General features: G+C 34.8%; 2 protein-coding genes across 3 annotated transcripts in view; one reads left to right on the top strand and one right to left on the bottom strand.

Annotated features, from left to right (window-relative positions):
* LOC106623039 (uncharacterized) overlaps nucleotides 1–23,194 on the bottom strand; it is a 155,143-nt gene that overhangs the window by 36,361 nt on the left and 95,588 nt on the right. For both annotated transcript variants that reach the window (XM_070108421.1, XM_070108422.1), the window contains one exon: nucleotides 1,603–4,516. In XM_070108421.1, coding sequence (XP_069964522.1) covers nucleotides 1,603–4,516 — 2,914 coding nt within the window. The remainder of the gene's footprint in view (nucleotides 1–1,602; nucleotides 4,517–23,194) is intronic.
* LOC118680013 (mitochondrial 2-oxoglutarate/malate carrier protein) lies at nucleotides 21,842–23,013 on the top strand. The gene has a single exon (XM_036357941.2). It carries the CDS (start codon nucleotides 21,957–21,959, stop codon nucleotides 22,902–22,904), a length of 948 nt encoding a protein of 315 aa, XP_036213834.2. The 5' UTR covers nucleotides 21,842–21,956; the 3' UTR covers nucleotides 22,905–23,013.

Here is a 23,194-nt window from a genome sequence, read left to right as displayed (position 1 = left end):
ATTTACCACAGCATTCAATTAGTCAGACCACGCGTCAGTCGCAATTTTTTGCTCCTCACTCGCTTCAAATAAATTTCAGCTGATAAATTTTTCAGAATTAATTACTTCTATTAAGTACTTACACAAATAACACTGTGAGCGTGAAGTGATAAATGCGCGTGTGTAACGAAATATACGCAATGTCATTAATAATAAAATTATTATGTTGCAACTGGGCGATTTTGTTGTAAACACACTGTAATTTGTAAATTTCTCAAAAGCTTTGGCATTTTTCAATTCTTAAGTTTTTAGAATGAAAATATTTTTAATTTTATTATTATGACAGTCGTTACACAATACGATTTATATTAATTAATATTTGAATAATGATTCCATCACTCATTGCACACATCCGTCATCAAATATTTTAAACACAATATAAACAAAGAGGAAAGTATACTTCAAGAAAGTTAAGGTTTGGCGGAAGTCAATAAATTATCGCCGGAAGAAATGATGATGGGTTTCCGAATCGATTTTTGTGGGGTTTTCTTTAGGATTGACTTTCAATAGTCTTCAAAACGCTCGAAATAACTTAAATACCTCAAGTGAAGTAGATTACCAGATCCTACGAATCTTTAAGCAACACCAAGGAAATTTTATTCATGTAGCATTAATCAGGACCATATTTTTACTCAGAGCCGCGAAAAATGTAAAATGGAAATTCCACCTTGGTCCTTGGTGATACAAGTTCAGCTCTTTTCGCATTCTAGCTTAAACACAGCCACCGAAAGGGCCGACCGCAATGTGCAGATTAGAGCGAACCAAAAAAGCTCATTGTTCTGCGCAGTGCCAGAATAAAGTCTTCGGTTGGACCTCGTAGCCAAAGCATCTTTCAATTCAGCTCTTGACTCGTTTCGTGCGTTTCCATAACAGTCGGGTCTACGTAACTGAGACGGAGACGGATTTTTTTGCGGTCAAGAACTGTCAACTCGCATTTCTCCACATTATTTCAGCTAGGTTTTATGCTGCTACAACCAGAACAATCATATCATTTCATCTATAGCCAAATATATATTTTTGACCTTCATTCTGTTACCAAATAGAAGAGATTTTAGGTTTTTAATCTCAGACTTTGAGAAGAGTTAATCTCAACATTTTTTTGACAATAACTCTCGCTCAAAATGAAGGAAGTAACAAATGGAAAGTATACTGGAAAAATGGGATGTTCTATGAAAGTAATATAATTTAAATGATTAAAGTTTATATAGAAGTAAAATATAGATTTTGCAAAAATAAAAAATACTTGTAATGGCTACTCCCTATTAAATGTCAAGCCAACATTAAATAGAAATAGGGTTGCCATATAGTAGAAAATATTTTGACAATAAAGGATAAATGGAGTATAATAGTTTTGACATATAAAACAAATTATTTGAGGACCATAAAAAAGCTTAAATATTTTAAATTTTTAGTTGTACGTTACCATAAAAAATATTTTTAAGGGGTTTTTCTACAAATGTATTTAATAGAGAAGCGACTATTATTGATTAAAAAAATATGAAAACATATGTAGAAATTACAATTAATTAAAATTATTAGGCAAATAAAAAGTCAACTACTTACATAGGACATCGGGACCTGATTGTTGTTGTTTGTGACCATGCCGTTACGTTTGCCCAGCAATGATTGGTTCATGCGATTCGTACCGTAGTACATTTCCCAAATACTCGGCTTCTTTCGATGCCATTCCAAAATGGAATCCTTATCACCAGATTCGCCCGATTCAGCGCCACTACCGTTACCGTTACCGCCGAGAGCACCAGCGCCTTTACTACCCTTACCGTTAACTTCGGCGTCTGTCGGCGGAGTTTGCAATGACTTCGCATCTAATTTGTTCAGTATCGGCTGTTGGAAGGACAGATTACGCTGTAATTGTGTTGTAGGCACATGTAAAGTAATGACATTTTGATCGTGTTCCCGTTGTCGTAGTTCTACACGAGCGCGACGCGGTAACGAAGAACGAAGTGGCTGTTGAGCTATCTGAGTCGCGGGTGTTTGTAACTTTTCCGATTCTGCATAACAATCGGTGACGGGAAAGACTTCGGTAAGGGATTTGCGTTTCATTTTAAAATTCGGATCACTCGCGCAGCGAATGGAAACGATTTGTTCGCGTATACTAGATGGCACGCCATCGCATATTGCTTCGTAGTTACCGACATAACCGTAATCCGATTCGATTGTACCGAGACTGTGCGTTGAGCGACGACGTTCGAATGCCTTCTTCATTTTGACGATATTGTGATTGCGCACAAGACCGCTACACAGTTGGCGTATTTCCAATTCACTATGCTGATTCATGCGATCTAAATAGTTTTCTAGTTCGTTTTTCAGCGTCTTGATCATGCCCTCCAATTCGCGCGGCAATTGTTCGGTGGGTGCGGTCACACTTAATGGCATATCAGGATTATGCGTATTGGCGCTGCCACTGCGGCTGGAGTTGCCGCTCGCCTGCGAGAGCAAACGTATTTTATCGCGCACATCTTCGAGCAGCTCACGTGTGTTCTGAAAGTGCAGCTGATCCTCGTAACGTTTCATATAATGATCGGCTACCGAGACGGACTTCTCCGAGATGGTGCTAGTGCCAGCAACTATATCACTTTCAACATGATACGCATCATCCGGGCAGGAATTGATATATTTCGCACACTTATAATTATTCTCCTCTTCCTGCTCCTCGGTGAGAAAAGTGGGATTATCGATGCCATCAACAGCATGCAGAGACGACTTACGTGCGGACTTGCCGATACCGTCGGTTTTACGTTCGTTGACTAGCAGAAATGAGTCGAGGTCAATGTCGAGCAGCGAATCATCCACCATGTCATCGGGCCATGAACGACGTGGTTGATTGGCGGGATCGTAACCTTCCATAATGGTGGGCAATTGATGTTGCGCCACATGCGGTGGCACGCGCGTAGCCAACTTATCGCCCATCTCGGCGGACGCCGTTTGCAGGTACGCAAGATGATGATGATGGTGATGATGATGTGCCTGTACAAATGCAGCAATGTGTTCATGAGAACTCAGACTTGGAAAATTCTTTAAATGACGATCGAGATTCTCTATGCTAGTCTCAAGTATGCGCAAATTCTCGCTGAAGTGCTGTGATGTGGCATACTCATCTGAGGTCTGTCGTTGTAATAAGAATTGCAAGCTAGCCGGTATTTTATCCGCGCCGAAAGCTGTCTCTGCGACCGCCTGTGACTTGCGTCCACCCTTGCAGTTGCTACGCCGCGCCACCGCGGCCGTCGCAGACTCATCCTCTGCATCGCTATCACAATCATCCTCACCGTCCAGCTCACTACAACCTGCAATACCACTTTCGCCATTGCGACTAGTCACCGCTGTAGCGTTGCGTCGTCCATAACAACGTTTCGTTGCGCCACCACCTTTACTGCTCATTTCAGTTGTTGTTTGATTACTTTTGCTATTATCACCACTATTGGCATTGGCTTTTGTATTCGTGCACTCTAAGCGTGCACTTTTACTTGTCTTACTAGCGCCCCCGATAGCACCGGCACTAGTTCGACTCACGTCTAGGATATCTATAACCGGTTCGCAGTAAATATGCTCGTCCAGTGAATATGTAGAGCAAACGTTCGAACTGTAGTAACCGGACGAGCCACTTTTGTCCGTCGAATAGTGCGACTGATGTGAACTGGTGCGTCCGCGACGCTCGACGCTACCACTCTGTGCCGACTTGGTATCGCCACTTTTTGACGTTTGGCTGACTTTACCGTTGCCCCGTATCGGCGACGCCACTACTGCTGTCGTCGTCGTCGTCGCCGGCGCTGTTGTTTCGTTGTGTTTGGCAGCGCTTACACCAGACGAGTTAGTTGTTGTTGTTATTGTCGAACTGGTAGACTGTTTCTTGACGCGCACGGCTGCACCCGGTGCCGTGGTGGTTGCTTTTGGCACGGCTGTTGCTGCCTTAGCCTTTGTCGTTGCTGTTGCTGTTGCAGTTGTTGGCGTCTTCGCGGCCGTTGCCACTCTGAAAGGCGCTGTGCTAGTAACGTCGGTGGCGACTAGTAAACTGGCGTAACCATCATTGCTGTTCGCATAGTTTAGTCGGTTTTTAGTAGTTATATGGCTATTGGTGGTGTTGTTGCTTTTGATATTGCTATTGCTGTTATTTATCGCCTTGGTGTTGGCTATATTCGCAGTAGCGTTACTCTTGTTACTGCTAAGACTATTACTACTGTTGTTATGATTGTTGTTGTTGTTGCTGCTATGTTTGTTGCTAATGGCATTGGTGGTCATCATCATCATTGTTTTACCGCTGCTGTTGTTGCTATTATTGTATTTATTGTAACTGGCACTGTTGTTATGATTGCTGTTTTTCTTGTTGTTGCTGTTATTATTATTATAGCCGCTTTCGTTGTTGCCGCTCGGCTGATGGTGGTTATGGCCATTTTGCAGTAATTTGTCCGCGCGTCCACTGCTGTTGACTGCCAATGGCATTGAATTCGCATTGCCAACACTGGAAAATATACAACCGAAAACAACAACAAATTAATGAAAAACAAGACAAACAAAACGTAAAATTAAGTGAAAATGTTGAAAAGGGAAATTTATTTTAGCCAAGTAGCTCACATATGTGCCTGCTCATGGCTATGTTCGGTTAAAATTTACACACACACACACACAATAAATTTGTATCTGTTTACAAAAAACATACTATCAAGTTGGCTACTAAATTCTCACCGCATGTGGCAATAGCTGTGTGGCAACATGAAAAGTGGGCCAAACCACATGTGTCTTTGAGGCTGTCAAATGGACATTCTGGCTGCTTTTAGACGTCTGCCATTGAAACTGTCTCGTTTGCCCACTGATTAAATATAGAAAGTGGCTGGCGTTTAGTGTTTGCCATTTGTAATATTGACTTAGAAAAGTCTGCAATTGATAAGTTTTTTGTGAGAAATATTTTTTAGCGCCAGCAAAAACCGTTTGGCACAAGTGAGAGCTCATTAAGGCTGCAACAAATATGATATTGATTTTATTTTCACCTTGACTGGGCTCTATATGTGTATTTAATGTAAGTAATGATTACAAAAGATTTCCTGTTTGATTGTTATTCTATAGACGGATAATTTTTCACTTATGCCCTTGAAGGTGATTGGAAAAATAATAAAAAAAAAAAATTATTGTTGTATTATAATATATAAGTAATTTTCCCATCAATGTGCACCTGTTTGCTGTTGATATAGTGGTATTAAGTTCGGCTTTTGTTGCCGCAGTCCTTCTAATGTCGATCTATCTGTGCTGAGTACAATATTTATACTTTAGAATATCTTATATTTTCTTAATAATATTTTGGAATGTCGGACAGATCAGGCATTGGTAGTAGGCTTACCAAAAATAAGGAACGCAAAAAACAAAATCAATTAAGATTACGACTTAACTCTTATGAAGTTTTTTTCGCCTTCCAAAGCCTTCACTACTCGGAATTTGTCGTCATTTTTGTTGATTAAATTATTTTGGAACCAATTGTGCGTAACGACGTAACTTAAGAGGTTTGTAGGTTATGTAAGCAAAAGTTCGAGTTTATATATAATATATAATCGAAATTTCTGCTATTGTTATGACAGTATGGGTCACATAGGCTTGAAAGGGTTGTATTTTGCAGAGCTTCTTAAATATCGTCACTATGGTATAACAATGAAACAATGTTTGGAAGACTCTACTCTACAATGTCACTTGACTTTTAACTAATTCTTTTGCATTGGACCTTTCCTAACTATTTAATTTAATAATGTAATTAAAAAATAATATATTATAAATCATTGATGAAGTTATAGGTTAGAATCCGCTGTTGAGTGTCACACTCAGAACAAATTTTTAATTATGGGAAACAAGTTTAAAGAAAACTTGCACTCTCGTGAATATATGGTAAGTTCAACTCAGTAGAGAAGGGGCGAATAACATTGGACTCTTTTGCTAAGGAATGCTTCATATGTGTTTCCAGATACAATTTAGATACATCTTCTAGTTAGATCCTACGACCATTTACGAGTACGTGATGTTATAGAATGTTAGGTAAAGCAGGACATAGAAATTTATAGACTTAAGATATGAAAAATATGTCTCACCTTAAATATCAGTAAATTTCAGCAAAGAAGTTTTATAATATACCTTTTTTATTACTAAATAGCACAAGGTCATAGGCTGATTGATTCAAAATCATTTTATACCGTTTTTCAATTTAAAATCTTAAAAAAAAAAAACGAATTTATTCACGAAAAATCTTCTTCAAACCAATTTTAACTCTGCGTGCAACCTCGAGATTTATAACAAAACAAAGTTTCACTTTCGCTTTTGCATCATCTTAAGCGCGCAAGCGTCGACCGTAGCTGCAAAAGCGTGCCATCCATTGCACATTTGCAAAACAAACAAAAACAAAAAAATTAAAATTGCCAAATAGAGAATTTCGGATATGCACTTTAAAACTAACAGTAAATATCAGCGCTGCGCCTGCGCCATGCACGATTTATGCGCGAACGAATGAGCGTTTTGGAACGTTTGAAAAAATTCCGTTAATCGTTAAAACACAGACACACACACACATAAACTAAGACACAAAAACCAAAAGCATTAATAAAGCAAATACAAAAAATAGTAACAGAAGTTAACTGCATTCGATTTCGAAATTCGCACTAAACTCGTTCTAAGTCAAACAGGATTGTGGTGTAAATAACGGTTTTTGGTATGGAAACTTAAGTAACCGCGCGCCATAGTTAGCACAAGTATGTAAGTAAGTCAAGAGGCAAATGCCACAATTAGTCTACGACTCTTGACTGGTATGTGCGCTAAGTGGCCAGCGTTGGGCCGCCGCTGGCCGAGCGCGCAAGTTTGCCTTAAAACAAAAGCACGAAGAAAAACTAATACGAAAATAATAACAAAAAAACAGCGCGTGCACCGGGGCGGCACGTCAAATTGCGACGCAGCAGCGGCTGTCAGCAATGAAAGTGGTTTGACATGACTTCTAATGGCTTTGGCATTTTGTCATGCCACATCCGTGAGGTAGCACCGGCCAGCTGTAGAATACACATGTAAATATATGCAGCGAGAATTATTATTGCTGAGGAAATGTTGTCTTCTATGCATTTCTTGTTTTTTCCGTCCACTTTTTGTATATATTTATGTATGTAACATATGTATGTAAGCACCACTTAATCACGCCCCTCGCTTGTCATTGAGTTGGTTTTTTTTTGCATGTAGCTACAGCGCATGCGCGTGCACTCTCATATGACGTTGTGTTGCAAGAATATTAGTATTGCGAAAATTGGTAACACAAATAACATTGATAGAAGCAAAAAAAGTATTACAAAGTAATAAAAATGTTGTAAATCATATTTACATTGTTGCTGTTTTCTTATTTAATTTACTAACCATGCATGCAAAAGTCTAACGTTTTTTCGCCGAAAAGGCTAAGGTGTGCATTCGAGCGCATCTCCAGCGACCGTCAATATAGGCTTATTCAACGTTATTTTGTTGTGCTCTTTAATATTTGCCACGCACCCCCGTGCTCTGTATTGGCAGATTAGCTAATTAGTATGTGCTTGCCAGCGGCAAGGCTGAGCTAACTGAACTCAATTTCTGTTTAAATAAAGATGGAGATGTATATATATGACTCAGGGTCGAGTCAAAGGCGGTCAGTTATTAGTTTTTTATATTTTTTATGGAGAACTCTAGACCACTTAGTTGTGTTAAAATTACTTTACTTACAATAAATTACAAGATTTCACAGTACTTTTGTTTAAGAAGCTGGTAACTCTAATAAGCAATAAATATTTTTTCAATATAAATATTAATCAATTTATAATAAATAACTTAAAGCGCATCCATAAAACAGTGGTATAGCTATAAAGGCAATATTGAATAGTTCAGTAGTCTACATTTTGGCGCACTGACAAACTAACCTTTACGAAAAGTTTGTTATACGTTTTTTGAGGGACTTAGGGAGGGAATTTAAAAATTAAGCAATCGTAGCCTATATTGTGACGTATTTACACAATAACCCACAATTATTGAAAGATATGATAAAATAAATGTATTATATGTAATTTTTAAAAAATACGTGACAAAAATTTTGAAATTTCTTTTAATATAAAACATATGACATTCTAACGCATTTAATTTTAAATATTTTGTTTGATTATCATTTTACAAATATAGTTTAGATACTTTAATAACTATTTTCAAATTTAACTAGCAGAAAGTGATGTTTGAATGATGCTCCTAAATGTACGCAACGTTTTCAGTTGAGAGAAATTTTACAGATAAAAATGAAGCTTGTAAATGGGCACCTATATAAATTTAAATATTTTACCGAAAAAATTGTAATAATATCGAAATAATATAATATAAATTAAAAATTTAACAAAATAAAATACAAGGACATAAAAAAAATTCTTACAACTTGCCACACTGTCAAACAATGCTAGCGACTCCTTAAGTGTGCGTCACGAACTTCTTTCCAGCAACTGACAAGCAACAATTGGTCCATTATATCATAGTTAAGTACGAATATACATATACACACATATACATATGTAGATGTATGTAATGCAAATATAATAAGTCACTTTCAATTACTTCTTTTTCATGTGGCTTACCGGAGCGTTAAAGGAGGGGGTGCCCGCCTGCCATGCGTCAAACAGTAAACAAGCACCGTTATGTCCGCCTATCGTCAACGGCGTTCAAGACAGCAATTTGTAAACTGATCCAACCGCAAGGTTAACACTTTATTATGCAATTAATTTTTCTACGCTTGCCAACTTTGGGTAGGAGTACTATTAACAGCACCCAAGGCAGCTTAACAGTTTTTAAGATTTAATCGATTAAAAAATGGAATTTATATGCAAATTTATAAGATAATTAAGGAAAAATTGGCAGCACAAATGTAACCATGTAAATAAACTTCAATATGTATATGTTTAAGTAATTCTGAAAAGATTAAGTATTCAAAGGAGCTTTGACCAGGAATTTCGAACTTTTTAGAGCATCCAGAATAGGTAGCTGAATTAATCGATAAATGTAGTGAAATTTATCGATCTAATTTTAGATATAGAAAAGAAAAATTAATCTCCAAAAAATTCAATTAAATTAATTAATCTAATTAAATAAATTAATTAAGTATATTAAAAATGATTTAACATATGTATTAGTGGTTAATAAAAGTTAAAAACTCCTTACTTTGTAAGGAGAGAAATATCTACGAAAAAAGTTTAGGTGCAGTACATAGTGGAGCAAAAGGCTACAACGGCAACATCCTAAGTAGTTCCTGTATAAATATTTCTTGGATATTTTCTTCATTAAAAACTCACAAAGTATTCGATTTGCCAATGCAAATATCGAAAATGATGAAAAGTTTCTGGGAATACTTCAAAAAATTTGTCTTGGGCTAATAAAGCTACTTCAGAGTCTTATATTTTGGAAAATGGTGACTGCTGCATGTTGTGTGCCAATGATAGTGATCCCTTTTGATTTTTTTGACCATTTGGTTTGACTTTTACTACCAGATCTGCTATACACGTGTTTTTCCATTTTTATATCCTGAACAGTTTGCCAAGAAGTTTATACCACCTGGAGGAAAATGTCGGAGATCCTATCAAATATGTATACAAGTATTAATGATCAGCGTGACGAGTTGAGTCTATTTAGTAGTCCGTCTCTCTGTAACTAACTTTTTTGAAATAATTAATTTTTTCTTTTATTACTTAATTACAGTGATTAACTTTCAATTTCAATTTTTTTTGGTTTTCTCTTTAACAAATTTTCAAAAATTGGAGCAAGTATTCAGCTCAAGCGATCAAGCGTGATTAGTCTTCGGATAAAATAAGATAAAATATAAAAAAATAATTATTAAAACACCAACAACCAATTTGTGAAAATCGAAAAACTCCACAAATTTATTACAAAGAAAAAAATAAATGTGTGTATATTAATAAGAATCTAGTGAAATCTAATTTTTCTGTATTATTTGCTCATAATCAAGTTTATATTCACACATTTTGTATTTAAAAATTGGCAGCTGGCCTTCAGCCGAAAAAGAAGGTCAGTAAAATCTAGTGCGTCATGTCAGTCATCGCTTTTCGCTGCCATCTAGACACATGCAATGAATTAAAAACAAATTTGTTAGTGGCCAAATTCAGGAAATTTGCCAATGAACGGAGTGGGTGGATGAGCGCATGTGCAAACACAGAAACAGACACACGTACACACATACATAAGGTATTTTGTATCTTCCATTGATTGCGGCTAACATCAATGACGTTTAATTAGAAATACATACATATATAAACATATATATTTGAAATCGTCTACATAGACGCTTGCAACTCAAACAGCAAGTGAGCTATCAATTGTGCGATCTAATCGCTTGACCGCGCGTCCACCATGAAATATTAAATGAAAATTAACCAAATCAAGGTGTAACCTTCCGCGCACAAATTTATATAAATTTACAAATTTTTACTAATGCGCACTTGCTTAGTTTAGTTGCTTAGAAGAAGCACATGTATACATACTAACATACAATTACTTAGACTTGGCTAACTGAGTATGTAGTAAATTTAATTTTTTTTTTATATTTTGTTTTGATGGACGCTCGAGGCTGAATTCCAGTAATTGCCACAAATTCGTTAGTTTTTATTTAATCAATTTAATTTATTTTCGTTTTCAAGCAGCATTGAAGATACTAATTTTCCTTCGCTGCAAGAAATATTGCTTTAAAAATTGTTTGTTTAATTTTGTGGCGCTCGTTAATACATAAATTTTTATGCTCGATTACTTGACTTTAAGCGCTGGCATGCTTCTGCAAAAAAGGTCAGCGTTCGTTAAGTGAAATACATACATTTCTACATACATATGTACATGATATGTAGTTATATTTGTGTTTGAATGTATGTATGTCTACTGCGCAGGAATTGAATTTTTAACATGCAGTGAGAACAAATTGGTTTTTATTTGAAAATATTTTCTATTTTGTATGCAACATAACGACACTTATGCAAATACATACATACATATTTGTAACGGCACATGAGCTGGCATATTCTTTGTTATTCAACTAGTGTCTTTTATAGGCACATATATATATTTGCCCACAGTGCTTAGTTGGAATTTTAATCAGAATTATTTATGTCTAGTAAGCAAAACTAAATTATATTATATGTTTCACGTTATTCATGGTTGTTGTTAAGGACAATGTAAAATATTGCTATGCATTTATGAGTTGGAATTTGTTAATTGACGAGCAGTTAATATTATTGCTTTTCAACTACATAATTTCTTATTTAAAAAATTAACCGTTTAAGGTTGTAGAAGCAATAAAGAATATATTTTTTTTAATATTGAAAAAGTATGTTTCTTTATTTTCCGCATATAACATTATAAATTATAAAAATTCCAATTTTTACCCGATTTATTGTCATATTGCAATAATGCACTTATATTTGACTGAGTCACACAATTAAAATTGTAAAAAAACTAATAAAAAGAAAAAAATACATATTTGTTTTACAGATGGCGCTGCAGTCGAGATATGCCTTAATATGACATTTAGTAGCCTATAGCAAACTAATTGTACATATACTAGGTATATTATTAAGAAAAAGTTAGCTTTTTGATTAATGGTGTAGCTTTTTAAGAATTATTTTAAGTAACTCGATTTAGTTGAAAGTTTTGAGTTCTCTGGTATACTCTGGTATTGCAATATATGTGAGTCTTCATTACCGGAAGTTAAGTTAAAAAAGTATATGATAGAAAAATATAAAAAAATGTATTTAATTTTCAAATCTTAGGCCTCATTACATTGGCAATAAAAGGAAGTCGTTATAAATATTTGACATGACTTAAGTTCTACATAAAATGTTTGCTTTTGCTATGATATATTTTATAAAACCTATAATCATTATTTTTTTAATCAGAGGGATATTGTTGGACATAATAACGAATAATCTCATAAAAGTTTACGATGAAGACCGTATTTATTGAAGACGAATCAGATTCACTCTTCTATAGTGCAATTAGCGAAACAGCTACAACAGGGATTAACTTCGAGGGGGTATCTAGGGTAGAGGAACAAAACTAGAACAGAGCTGAGTAAGAGGTATCGAGATAAGTTACCCTTGTATACGGTTTCAGAAGAGGTAAGAAAGCGAATGAAACTGAGGAATAAATACCCAGAGCTTCTCAGGAGGGTTAAGATGGTAATAATCATAATGGGAAACTATTTTTATTTTTGAAATTTAGAGAATATCATAACAAGATGACTTGAGAAATATATATGAGGGAGATAGATGATACACATGGGTAGACGACGGAGAAATAATCGAAGCTAGAAGTTGTAAATCGACATCTGGGAGGTTGTCATTAAAGTGATTCAATGTTAAGCGATAAATACCGAAATTAACACTGGTAGTGGAGCAACGTGAATACACGTTTCTCAAAAACACAATTAAAGGCACAAGAGGAGATCTCTATAATAAGAGCTTGGCTACTTCAAGGAACAAAAATAATCAATGTAAGAAAGTGTTCCGGTTCAGCCAGGTCAAAATTAATTGAAAATAAATTTGCTAGATTCTTAGTTCGAGTGATTCACTGCTTCCAGTACACTTAAAAAGTATTCTGTACACGTACATATATAATACAAAGATAAATAGCTAAGTAAAAAATAAATATCTATGTGTATATATGGTATATACTTGTACTACTCTCGAATGCATAACAAATTACATTTGACCAGGTAATTCGAAGCGTAAAATATATGTAGAAAATATAATAAGCAAGGAGAGGGTCAACTGCTAAGCTGCTTTTCGAGGCTGTGAACTAAATATGTTCATATGTATTTTAGGTAATAAATTTCTGCTAGTTAAACAAATTGTTATTACTAATTATATTGTAATGCTGCGGAGGCAACAAAAAATAAAGATGTTAATGGCCACGGAAAAATAAAACATTATTTGTCTACACTTTACAGTAGGGCATACATTTATACAAATATGAGAGTATTTAAAGCAAATATATGTTATATATGCTTGATAAATTCGATGTTAAAGTCATTAGGTGTGAGGTATATGTATATATGTATATATGTTTGTATTTATGTCTTCAAATGCAATGTGAAGAGACACCTGCTTAGTTTTTCAAAACTCATGCTGATAATAAGGAAGTTGAAGGTTCATGATGGCGTAAGTAAGTGCTGCCGAGTAGGCGCAAAGTTAATGCAAATTTGCACGCATGCGCATTAAAGCAGTACTGCCCCGCGCACAGGCCAGAGCCGTTGAAGATGGCTAAAACGAAGCATAATAACATATGTATATAGGCATATATATATATATAATATATATTTTATGCCAAAAGCATACAAACCAAAAAAGAAGAAGACAAACTGCGAAAATAAGCAAAAAAAAAAATCAAACAAAATTGTTTTTAAGTTGGGCTTGCATGTATGCGAAAAAAATTGTAAACAAAATTCCAACAGCGATGACCTTGCATTCCATCGTGGGGACGCTGAATGTCATATCAAATGGAATATTTTACGCCGTATTAACCAAACAGAATGCCAACAAGAGAATCAACAGAATCAGAAAGAGCAATGGACATCAACAACAAAAACAACGGCAGTAAAAACAAAATCGAAAACAACATCAGGTCATTAATGATAAGTTGCAAATTATAAGTGGCAAGTGGCAAGTTGATGGTTGGCGCGAGATTGCAATTGCTGCCGTTAATGCAACGGTGCTCGTGGTTGCGTGTGTGGATTTAATATGATGCTGTGCGTACGGGATGGTGAGCAGGTAAAATAATTGTTTACTTATTGTGGGGTCATAAATAGTCTAAAAACTTATTTCGGCTCTGTGGTTGCAGAGGAAAGATGAAAATAATGTATTCGGAAATACAACTTCGCTGATAGTTGAAATATTTCGTAGATGTAACTCTTAGTTGTAAACAAATTTGCCATAGTGAGATAATTAGTTAATTGATACAATTAGTTGATTGACAACGTAGCTGTTGTTACCATTGTAACAAAATTTGTCATAATGAGGCAATTAGTTAATTGATACAATTAGTTAATTGACAATTAGAACTTAATTTCCAATATTTAAGATTAATTATGAAATTAATTGTAATGAAATTTGTCATAATTAGGCAACTAGTTAATTGAAACAATTAGTACTTAATTTTCAATATTTAATATTACTTGTGGAGTTCTGTGAAGTGTATAGTTCAATTAATTGAATGAAAATGCCATTGCTTTTTGCCAATGTAACTCTTAATTATAATTCAAATATTTAAACAATTGGCTACTTTGCAATTGGAATTTAATTTTTAATAAATTAGGGTTATTATGGAACTCTGTGAAATCTACTTTGTCCATATATCTATTAATTTTAATCAATATTACCATACTTAGACAATTAGCTAATTGAAAATTAGTAGGTAATTTTCATCAAATTAAGTTCATTATAGATCTTTGTAAAACTATGGGTGAGGTTAGGTTAGGTCGTGGGTTTGATCCATACTTGATGAATCTCCCTTGTATAGAAATTCGTCCTTTGTGTTACCCAAAAACACGTAAGTGGTAGATCACCAGATACTCATCGATCGACGAATCGTTTCGTGGTTACCACGAACTTACTTGTATTAAGGCGGTTAATATCAATCCTAGCAACTTTGCTGGGTTCGCCAAAGGTGTGTCTACCGATATTTCAAACTCAGTTGTGAAACTATAGTTCAACAAATATTATGAAAATAAAAAAAAAGATAGTGATTGAACAAGTTTTCAATGGGGAAATTTTAAGAGTTGCGATAGTATGGTGAATTGTGATGTAAATTATGTGCAAATAGAAACAATATCGAAGTATAATCGGTGCGATGGAATGGTGAAATATATTTGTCTGGGAAGTATTTAGTTTCCAACATTTTATCGGTTTAAAAAGTAAAAATACATTCTTTTTTATAGAATTAACGCTCTTTGATTAATAATTATTTCTACTAAATAGAGTCCGTACGAAGTTCTAGGAGTTATTTTGCACCTTAATTTATTTATTTGGTTAGTTATTGTTTTCAAATTATAAGTCTATGTGATAAACGGAACAAGATCTGGAATAACTGTTTGTTTGAAATAACAGAAATACTTATTCTTCTATATATCATAATGCAACTCTAAATTTGTATTGAACATAGCAAAACTTAATCAAGGCTATTGTGTAGTGTTGTAATAAGTGTTTGAGAATTTAAAAAGGTTCGCTACAATATAGATTAGGGTTGCCACCTATGTATGTATGTTATTGTTTCAAGTAAATAATTGAGTAATTAAAAAAAAGTTAAACATAAAGCAATAATATAAAAATTATAGTTTTGTATTAAAAAATATATTTTAGAGAGTTGCCACCTTTTTCTAAGTGTACGAAATTTTTGTTCAAAGCAACAAAAAATTGAATAAAGTTACCAACTAACAACGAATTATAAAAATATCATAAAGATTTTCGATAATTCTATAAGAGTTACCATATTTGTACAATTTAAATTATTAGTTGCGAAATTTTTCCGACAAGACCGACATGGAACGAAAGATATTTTGGCCGTTTTATTTATGCAACATCGAAATTAATGAAAATAATAAATTTTCCTTAATTCAACCAATTCACAACTGTAAATGGTAAAGTTGGCAACAACACAATGACAACAACAACAATAACAAAGCAACAAATCCAACTACACGCAAGTTGGTAATAGCAATGAAATAATCAATCGGTCACGGGGTCACTGGCAATACAGGGGCAAACAACTAAAACAACAACAATACGAAAAAAAATATAACTGACGTCTGTGCCACATTACACGCGCATACATACATATAATATATACCTACATACAAACAATCCGCAATGCGGTATTTTTACAACTCGCCACGGATGCTTTACATTTAATTGGCGCGATAAAAGGCAGTAAATTTGCGATTAAACGAATGAAGCGGGAAAAATGCGCAGCTAGAACTGCAACAATGACAACAACAGCAAAAACACATTGACTGATTAAGAAGAAGTGTAAAAAATGCAAATTAAGAATAAAAATTCACACTTAAAGCATACAAGTTTTGTGGCAGCAACATAAATAACAGTGCGATGCAAGTTCCGAGCAACAGCAACAACAACAACAACTGAAGAAAAACTACATCAACACGGATTAACAAAGAACAACGCACGGCTGGATCATGCGGTAATTGCAGTTGCAGCATCAACGCCAGCAGCTGCCAAGCGCACAGTTCGTCTGGTGGACGGTGGCAGGTGGCAGTCAGGTGCCTCATTGTTGTTGCGGCATTTATGCATGCATATGCTTAAATTCTGTGTTGTTGTTGTTGGTTTGATTTTTTTTGCATATTTGCTTTTGGCATCGCTTGGTGTCACTTGTGGACTTGCCACTGCCATTGATTTGTTGTTGTAGCTGCTGTTGTTATGGTTGCTGTTATTGTTGTTTGTAGTCATTAACGCGACGATGCAGCCATGACGTAGCTAATAGGTATACACACACAAAAAGAGGTGAAGGTTGCCGACAGGCGCCACAATTGTCAGACCACCGAACGGCCAGTCAGTGACAGATGAGTGCTGTTTGTGGCAAACGGAGCGTTGCTGCCACAATGATGCGTATCTTGAACTTAAGTGTACAGCGCAGTATGCAAACAATGCAATGTAAGTGTGAGTGTGTGCGTGTGGAAAATAATAAAAATAAAATAAAATGTGCTAATAAAAAGATTGCAGGGAAAATGTTGTGGCATGTTGGTTGCGTGTGTGTATGTGTGTGCGGCAATTACATGTTAAGCTATTATCGTCGCAAACATGCAACAGATGGAGTTGAACGGCGTTGACGCAATATGACCAATAAGCTCAAGGCGATGCCTAAGCTGCATGTTTGTATATATGTGTGTGTGAGTGCACTTGTGCAATAACAACAACTAGCTTGTGTAATAAATAAATAAGAAAATTGTGTACCAAAAAAAAAAAAAAAAAAAAAAATAATAATAATAAACACAGAAATATAAAAACTTTAACCACTAAATTGTACATTTGCTTGCCAACAATAAGGTTAATGAAAACATTAACGGTGTACTTGAGAAATCACGCAATACTGACGCTCGTGAGTGCTGGAAAGTATGCTATATATTTAGACCTTTCAAGAGTTGATGTGTGCAAGATTTAAGTGATTTGTGTTCTATTGCTTGTAGAAGATATGGTCTTGAAGCTATTACTGTGGAAGAAATATATACCATCTGATCAAATTTGACCCGTATTGAGTCATTTAGACTGCGCGCAAGCTGATTCCGTAATTTCTTTTCCTAGATTGATAGAAGCTTTTCTTATATTCGTGGGCAGTTTGATCGTCATATGTCAATGTCTGGCAATGTCTTGCTATGGAAACAAATTGAACAACGAGTTTGCTTGAAATTTTGTGTTTCCAACGAAATCACGGTTACGGAATCGTTTCAAATCATTTAAAATTTTACGGAAGTTTTTTGGATAGTCTCTTTTATCACAAACACAAGAATTTTAGCGGCACAAACCATTCAGTCCAGGTTGTAAAGTCATCGAAATCTTGCATCGTGCGAGTCAACCATGACCATCTGTTAATTGACGTTAAAGAAACAGTGCTTAGAAATAGTCGTATCGTTATCAGAGAGATAGCAGACGATCTCAACATCTTTTATGGATGAACTCAACACATTTTGATTAATATTTTGGGTATGAAGCATGTCAATGCTAGGCTCATACTAAAAGATCTGAAACTCTTTTGCAATAACATCGACTAGAGAACGCAAAAAATAATGCGAGAACCTAGCTAAGGAATCTACATTCATCAAACGCAGCATTACCGGTGACGAGATGTGGGTTTATGAAATGAGTCGAAATTGAAAAAATCAAAATTCGCTAAAGACACCGAGCGTCATTCTATCCGTGCCATATAACAAGTGCATAGAATATTTGATAAATAAATGGGTGTATCGCTTATTATAATAATAAATATTTATAATAAAATATGTGAATATTTTTTTTGTCAGTCCGGGTCAAATTTGATTAGATGGCATATATGTATTTATTTATATTTTTTTTAATTGGTGAGGTAATTAGAAAATGTATATATATAATGCCTATTATGGATTTGTTCAATACATATAAGAAATACGAGCATATAGTATGAAATAAAAACCCAAGTAATTTTTCGGAATACAAAATATATACAAATTTTCAAATTAAAAGATAATTATGAATCCCGAACTTTCGGAGTTCATGCAGCCTCGTCCAAGATTTTTTCTTTCTCAATTATATGCTGTCAAAAAATAAAACAATTTATATTTACAAAATTTAAAATAAGAAGCAATACTATAGCTGAAATTGACCACTCAGTAATTAGTGTGGCGTAAAAAATATTTCAAATATAAACCCGATCCATTTATTTTTTTTAAACACTAAATTATAAAATACTTTGCGTAATGCAAAAAGTAAAAAATTAAAGTACACTTAAGTTTCGGGACTACAAAATTCGAATCCCGAAATTTCGGGATCCCGATGCTCTATGTGGGATATTTAGAACACTACGTAAAATTGAAACAAGCAAACAATTTACGAGTATTTCGGGACTTCAAAATGCGATTCTCGAAAAATCGACATCACGTTGTTGGAACTTTAAAAAAAAAATATGTAATAAAACTAAATCGGTTATTTTCACACATTTTACTTAAATAATAATAGTTGTATGTCTAATTTATTTAGTTTTAAATTTTCATCTTTCGATTTCCTCCAGCTGCAGTCTGCAAATTAAAACGTTCCACATCACCTGTTCCAACCTACTTCATAACCGCTTGTTGTTGTTGTTGTTTATTTAAGTTTTATTGTTTTAGTGCCGTCAGAACGCAATGTGTGTTTTTATGCTAATTGTCCACTAGCCATTTTAGCTGCAGCATATACATACATACATACATATGTATATAATAGTACAAAAGAAACCTCAAGGTACACGTATGTAAATATGCGTATGTGTGTGTGTGTAAGTGCACATATTAACGAGTACTTATTTGTGCATAGATTTTGTATATTTATTGGTTGCTTTAAACGTTTTTCTTTTTGTTTTTGGATTTATTTTATCACCAACCATAATGCCGTGAATATTGCTGTTACTGTGTCTGTTGTTGTTGCTGCTGCTATTACTCGTGGTATTGACACTGTTCGTGCCTTGCATTTTCACTAGGTAATTACAAGTAGAAGCAACAACAAAACAACGAAAAAAATCGAAAGAAGCAATGACAACAAACGACGCCAAGCGGTTCAAGTATCCTCTTTTTTATGTTGCGCACATCCGTTGACATGCGACAATAGTAGCAACAACAACTCCAACAGTGCATGCAAAAATATACAAAATAACAGCGCGCAACAGCTTGGAAGTCTCAACAATTGTGACAACAATTGACAATTGGCATTCGACAGCAATTGGCAGCGTCACAATGCTGCAGTGCTTCATACAAATGCATGTGTGTGTGTATGTGAATAGCAAAGTGTATAGGTTGACATGGGAAGATCCACCAAAAGACCCACCAAAGTTGTTAGCAGCATCAATCCTTATCGCATTGCGCACAAAATGCGTGTAGACACACACATATATACATATAATATATAAGCGCATAGAAATACATATTAATATATGTATATATGTACACACACATACACATGTATACACTGTGAGATTTATTTATTGTCAAGTATTTATTTATTGCTGCTTTGTTCACATAGTTGCTGCTGTTGCTGTCTTTACTGTTATGGTATTATTATTGTTGTTGTTACTATTGCGAATAATGACATGGAATTCATTTCGTTTTCATTTGACAGTTCATTCATGTCGATTTGGTAATGATCTTCAATTGCCGCTTTTGAGGTTGTCCGCCACAATTTGTTGTCGCAAAATTTATGATTTCCAATTCCTGTTGGTTTTTTTTTGTTTTGTGCGAGTATTTGAATATCTTTCGGAAATGAGGACAATTTTTGGCAAAGTTTACCATATTGGTTGAGTGGTAACGGCTTGCATACAAAATTGTGCATTTTAAAATTTTATATTTTATTTTATTTAAGTCGTGTATTAAAGCTTTAAGTGAAATGGTGCTTGCTGTTGTTGTTAATTGGTATAGGTCATGCCGAAATAAGGTCCTAGCAGACAAGTTAGGGCAAGTGTGTTTCCAGCTTTATTTTTTTTAAGTGGGTTGGCAACTCTATTAAAAAATATTTTGAATTGAAGGCTTCAGAAATACATACCCGAGGCCTTTCGTTAGCTCCTTACGTTTGAAACCCATTTAATAATATTTTGCTTGGTTATCGACGTGATGTAACTCTATTGCAAAATATTTTTAAAACAAAATAAAAAACTGATTTCAGCTACACCTGAGCTAAAAATAAAATAATAAAGTAAAAAAAATTTTAACACAAGAACATGATTTTGATCGGTCAGTTTGTATGGTAGCTACTATATGCTATACTGGTCCGATATCAGTTCCGACAAATAAGCAGCTTCTTAAAGAAAAAAGGTCGTGTGCAAAATTTCAGATAGGTATCCCAAAAACTGAGGGACTAGTTTGGTTGTATATAGACGGACAGACAGACATTTCTATACATACCGAATACGGTCTTTGAGGTTTCCATCTGTGTGTTACTTACTTAGTGGCGAACTTCATATATATACAATGTTCAAGGTATAAAAAAAGACGTTTCGAATCCTCAAACATTTCTTAAACTCTATGTGTGGGTACTCATTTGGTAATACTGTAATCAATTTGTATCGTTTCGGTGGCAACTCTTTTTAAAATATCACAATTTAAAGCTTTCAAAAATATTTTCTCAAATTCTTTTTTTTTATTTTAAAATATTATGCTCGGATTCATTTTCTAATATTTTGTTGAGTCTAACATTTTCTGATGGATGGTAACTTTATCCAAAATAATTTATTTAACCTAAACATACTCCGAAAAGTTGCTAGACAATTTTTTTTTAAATATAATATGTTCGCACAATGGTTTTACTCTTTCATAGAACATTTGTATGTTATGAAATTTTTTAAATTATTGGTTCCACAAAAATTAGAGATCCAGAAATAGTTTTAGAAAGGTGTTATCTAGGCTAACTTATTTCAAAAATGTGGAAAAAGTGGAAACATTTTCGGATTGAAACAAGAGGCTTCGGGAACAATTTGTTTTGAAATTTTAAAACTATTATTCAAATACTTGGTATGTTGAACTAACTGGGGATCGTTTTGAAAAAATATTTGGTTATCGCTTTTATTTAAGGAATTATTAAACTTTTCGTATCTCAAAAATTGGTAAAACTTAAAGACTTTCGCTTATTTTTGAGTGGAATCTTATAGTACTTAAAAAGTTAATGAAAATTACTTCAGTAAATGCTTATGTAAAATATGACTACACTCGAACTAAACACTTTGCCAAATAAGTCACTAACCTCCGTTGCATATTACGTAATAAAGAATACTCAATACTTGATGTGCCGTCAACGACAACGCCTACACAGCACGTCTTTAAAGACATGCAAACAGTGAAATGAAGAACGAAAATGTTAGGATAAAAATATATTAATTTGTACTAAAAAAATTTAGTACTAAAAACTTGCAAATATTTGGAGAATTTAGTACCAGACACAATATACGATTAATGTTTAACGAAAGAAAAATGTTTAAAAATTTTCAAAACTGTTTGATCGCAAAGAATTGTCAATTAAAAATCAAAATGAAAATATTAAGAAACGTTTTTGAATACCTTTCAAGACAAAAAGTCAAAAACCCGTTCAATAAGTAAATATTTTTGTATTTTGAAGTTTTCAAACATACCAAGGAAGTTACGAAGTGACATTGTATAGCCGCCGGAAATGTCAGAACAGAAACAAGATGCTGAGAAAAAGAGTGTAGCCACAATACCCACACCACTAAAATACGTATTCGGTGGGACGGCAGCAGTGGCTGCGGCTTGCGTGATGCATCCAATGGATTTGGTAAAAACACGCATGCAAGTTGCTTCTAGCGGGAGCGCCAAATCGTCCAGCGCCATTGGAGTGATGAAAATGGCGGTTAAAAATGATGGCATAGCTGGCTTATATAAAGGACTCAGCGCCTCGGTACTACGGCAGTCGATGTACTCCACCACACGCATCGGGGTATACACAAGTCTAACGGACTATTATCGCGAGTTGTATAAAATAGCGCCAACAGTAAATGCAACCGTTATGATGGCGGCCTTCGCTGGCGCGGTCGGTGCCTATGTTGGCACACCGGCCGATGTGGGCTTAGTGCGTATGATGACCGATGCCCGTCTGCCGCCAGCCGATCGTCGAAATTACACGAGTGTTTTTAACGCGCTCTCACGTATTGGCAAAGAGGAGGGTGTTCGGGCGCTTTGGCGTGGCGCCGTACCAACTGTGGGTCGTGCCATTGTCGTGAGCGTTGCACAACTGGCGTCTTACACACAATTTCGACATTTCGCAAAGTCACAGTTTGGAATGGGTGATGGCTTTAATTTGCATTTAGTGGCGAGCATTGGTTCGGGTCTGTTGACGGCGACCGCATCATTGCCTGTGGATATCGCCAAGACGCGCATACAGAATATGAAAATGATCGATGCCAAACCGGAGTACCGGGGTATATTAGATGTGCTGGTAAAGATTACGAGGAAAGAAGGCTTTCTGGCGTTATGGCGTGGTTATACTCCGTATGTTTTACGTGTTGTGCCACAAACTATTTTGATTTTCATAATTTTGGAGCAACTCAATACAGCATACTTTAAATATGTCCTGGGTGAGGAGTATAAATCGAAAATTTAATTACCAGTTGCATGTTATTGTTGTTGTAATTTATGTGTGTACTTATGTATGTGTGTAAGTGAATTTGTGGCTGTGTTAAGTGTGAAAATATATAATGTTGACTTTCCAAGTGCCTTTCTTTTCTGAACTATATTTGCTATACCTCTTATATTCTTACTGTATAAAAAAGAGCAGTGTTGCTAAGGAAGTATGTCCTGTTTGTGTAGAAAGCCTCTAAAACTTTCTCTTTACCCTTATCAATCAATTTTCTTTTAATATTAACTTTTAGTATTAATTTTAATTTTAATATT

This window comes from Bactrocera oleae, chromosome 4, assembly GCF_042242935.1.
Source record: "Bactrocera oleae isolate idBacOlea1 chromosome 4, idBacOlea1, whole genome shotgun sequence".
NCBI lineage: Eukaryota > Metazoa > Arthropoda > Insecta > Diptera > Tephritidae > Bactrocera > Bactrocera oleae.
This window is presented reverse-complemented; position numbering and strand designations above follow the sequence as displayed.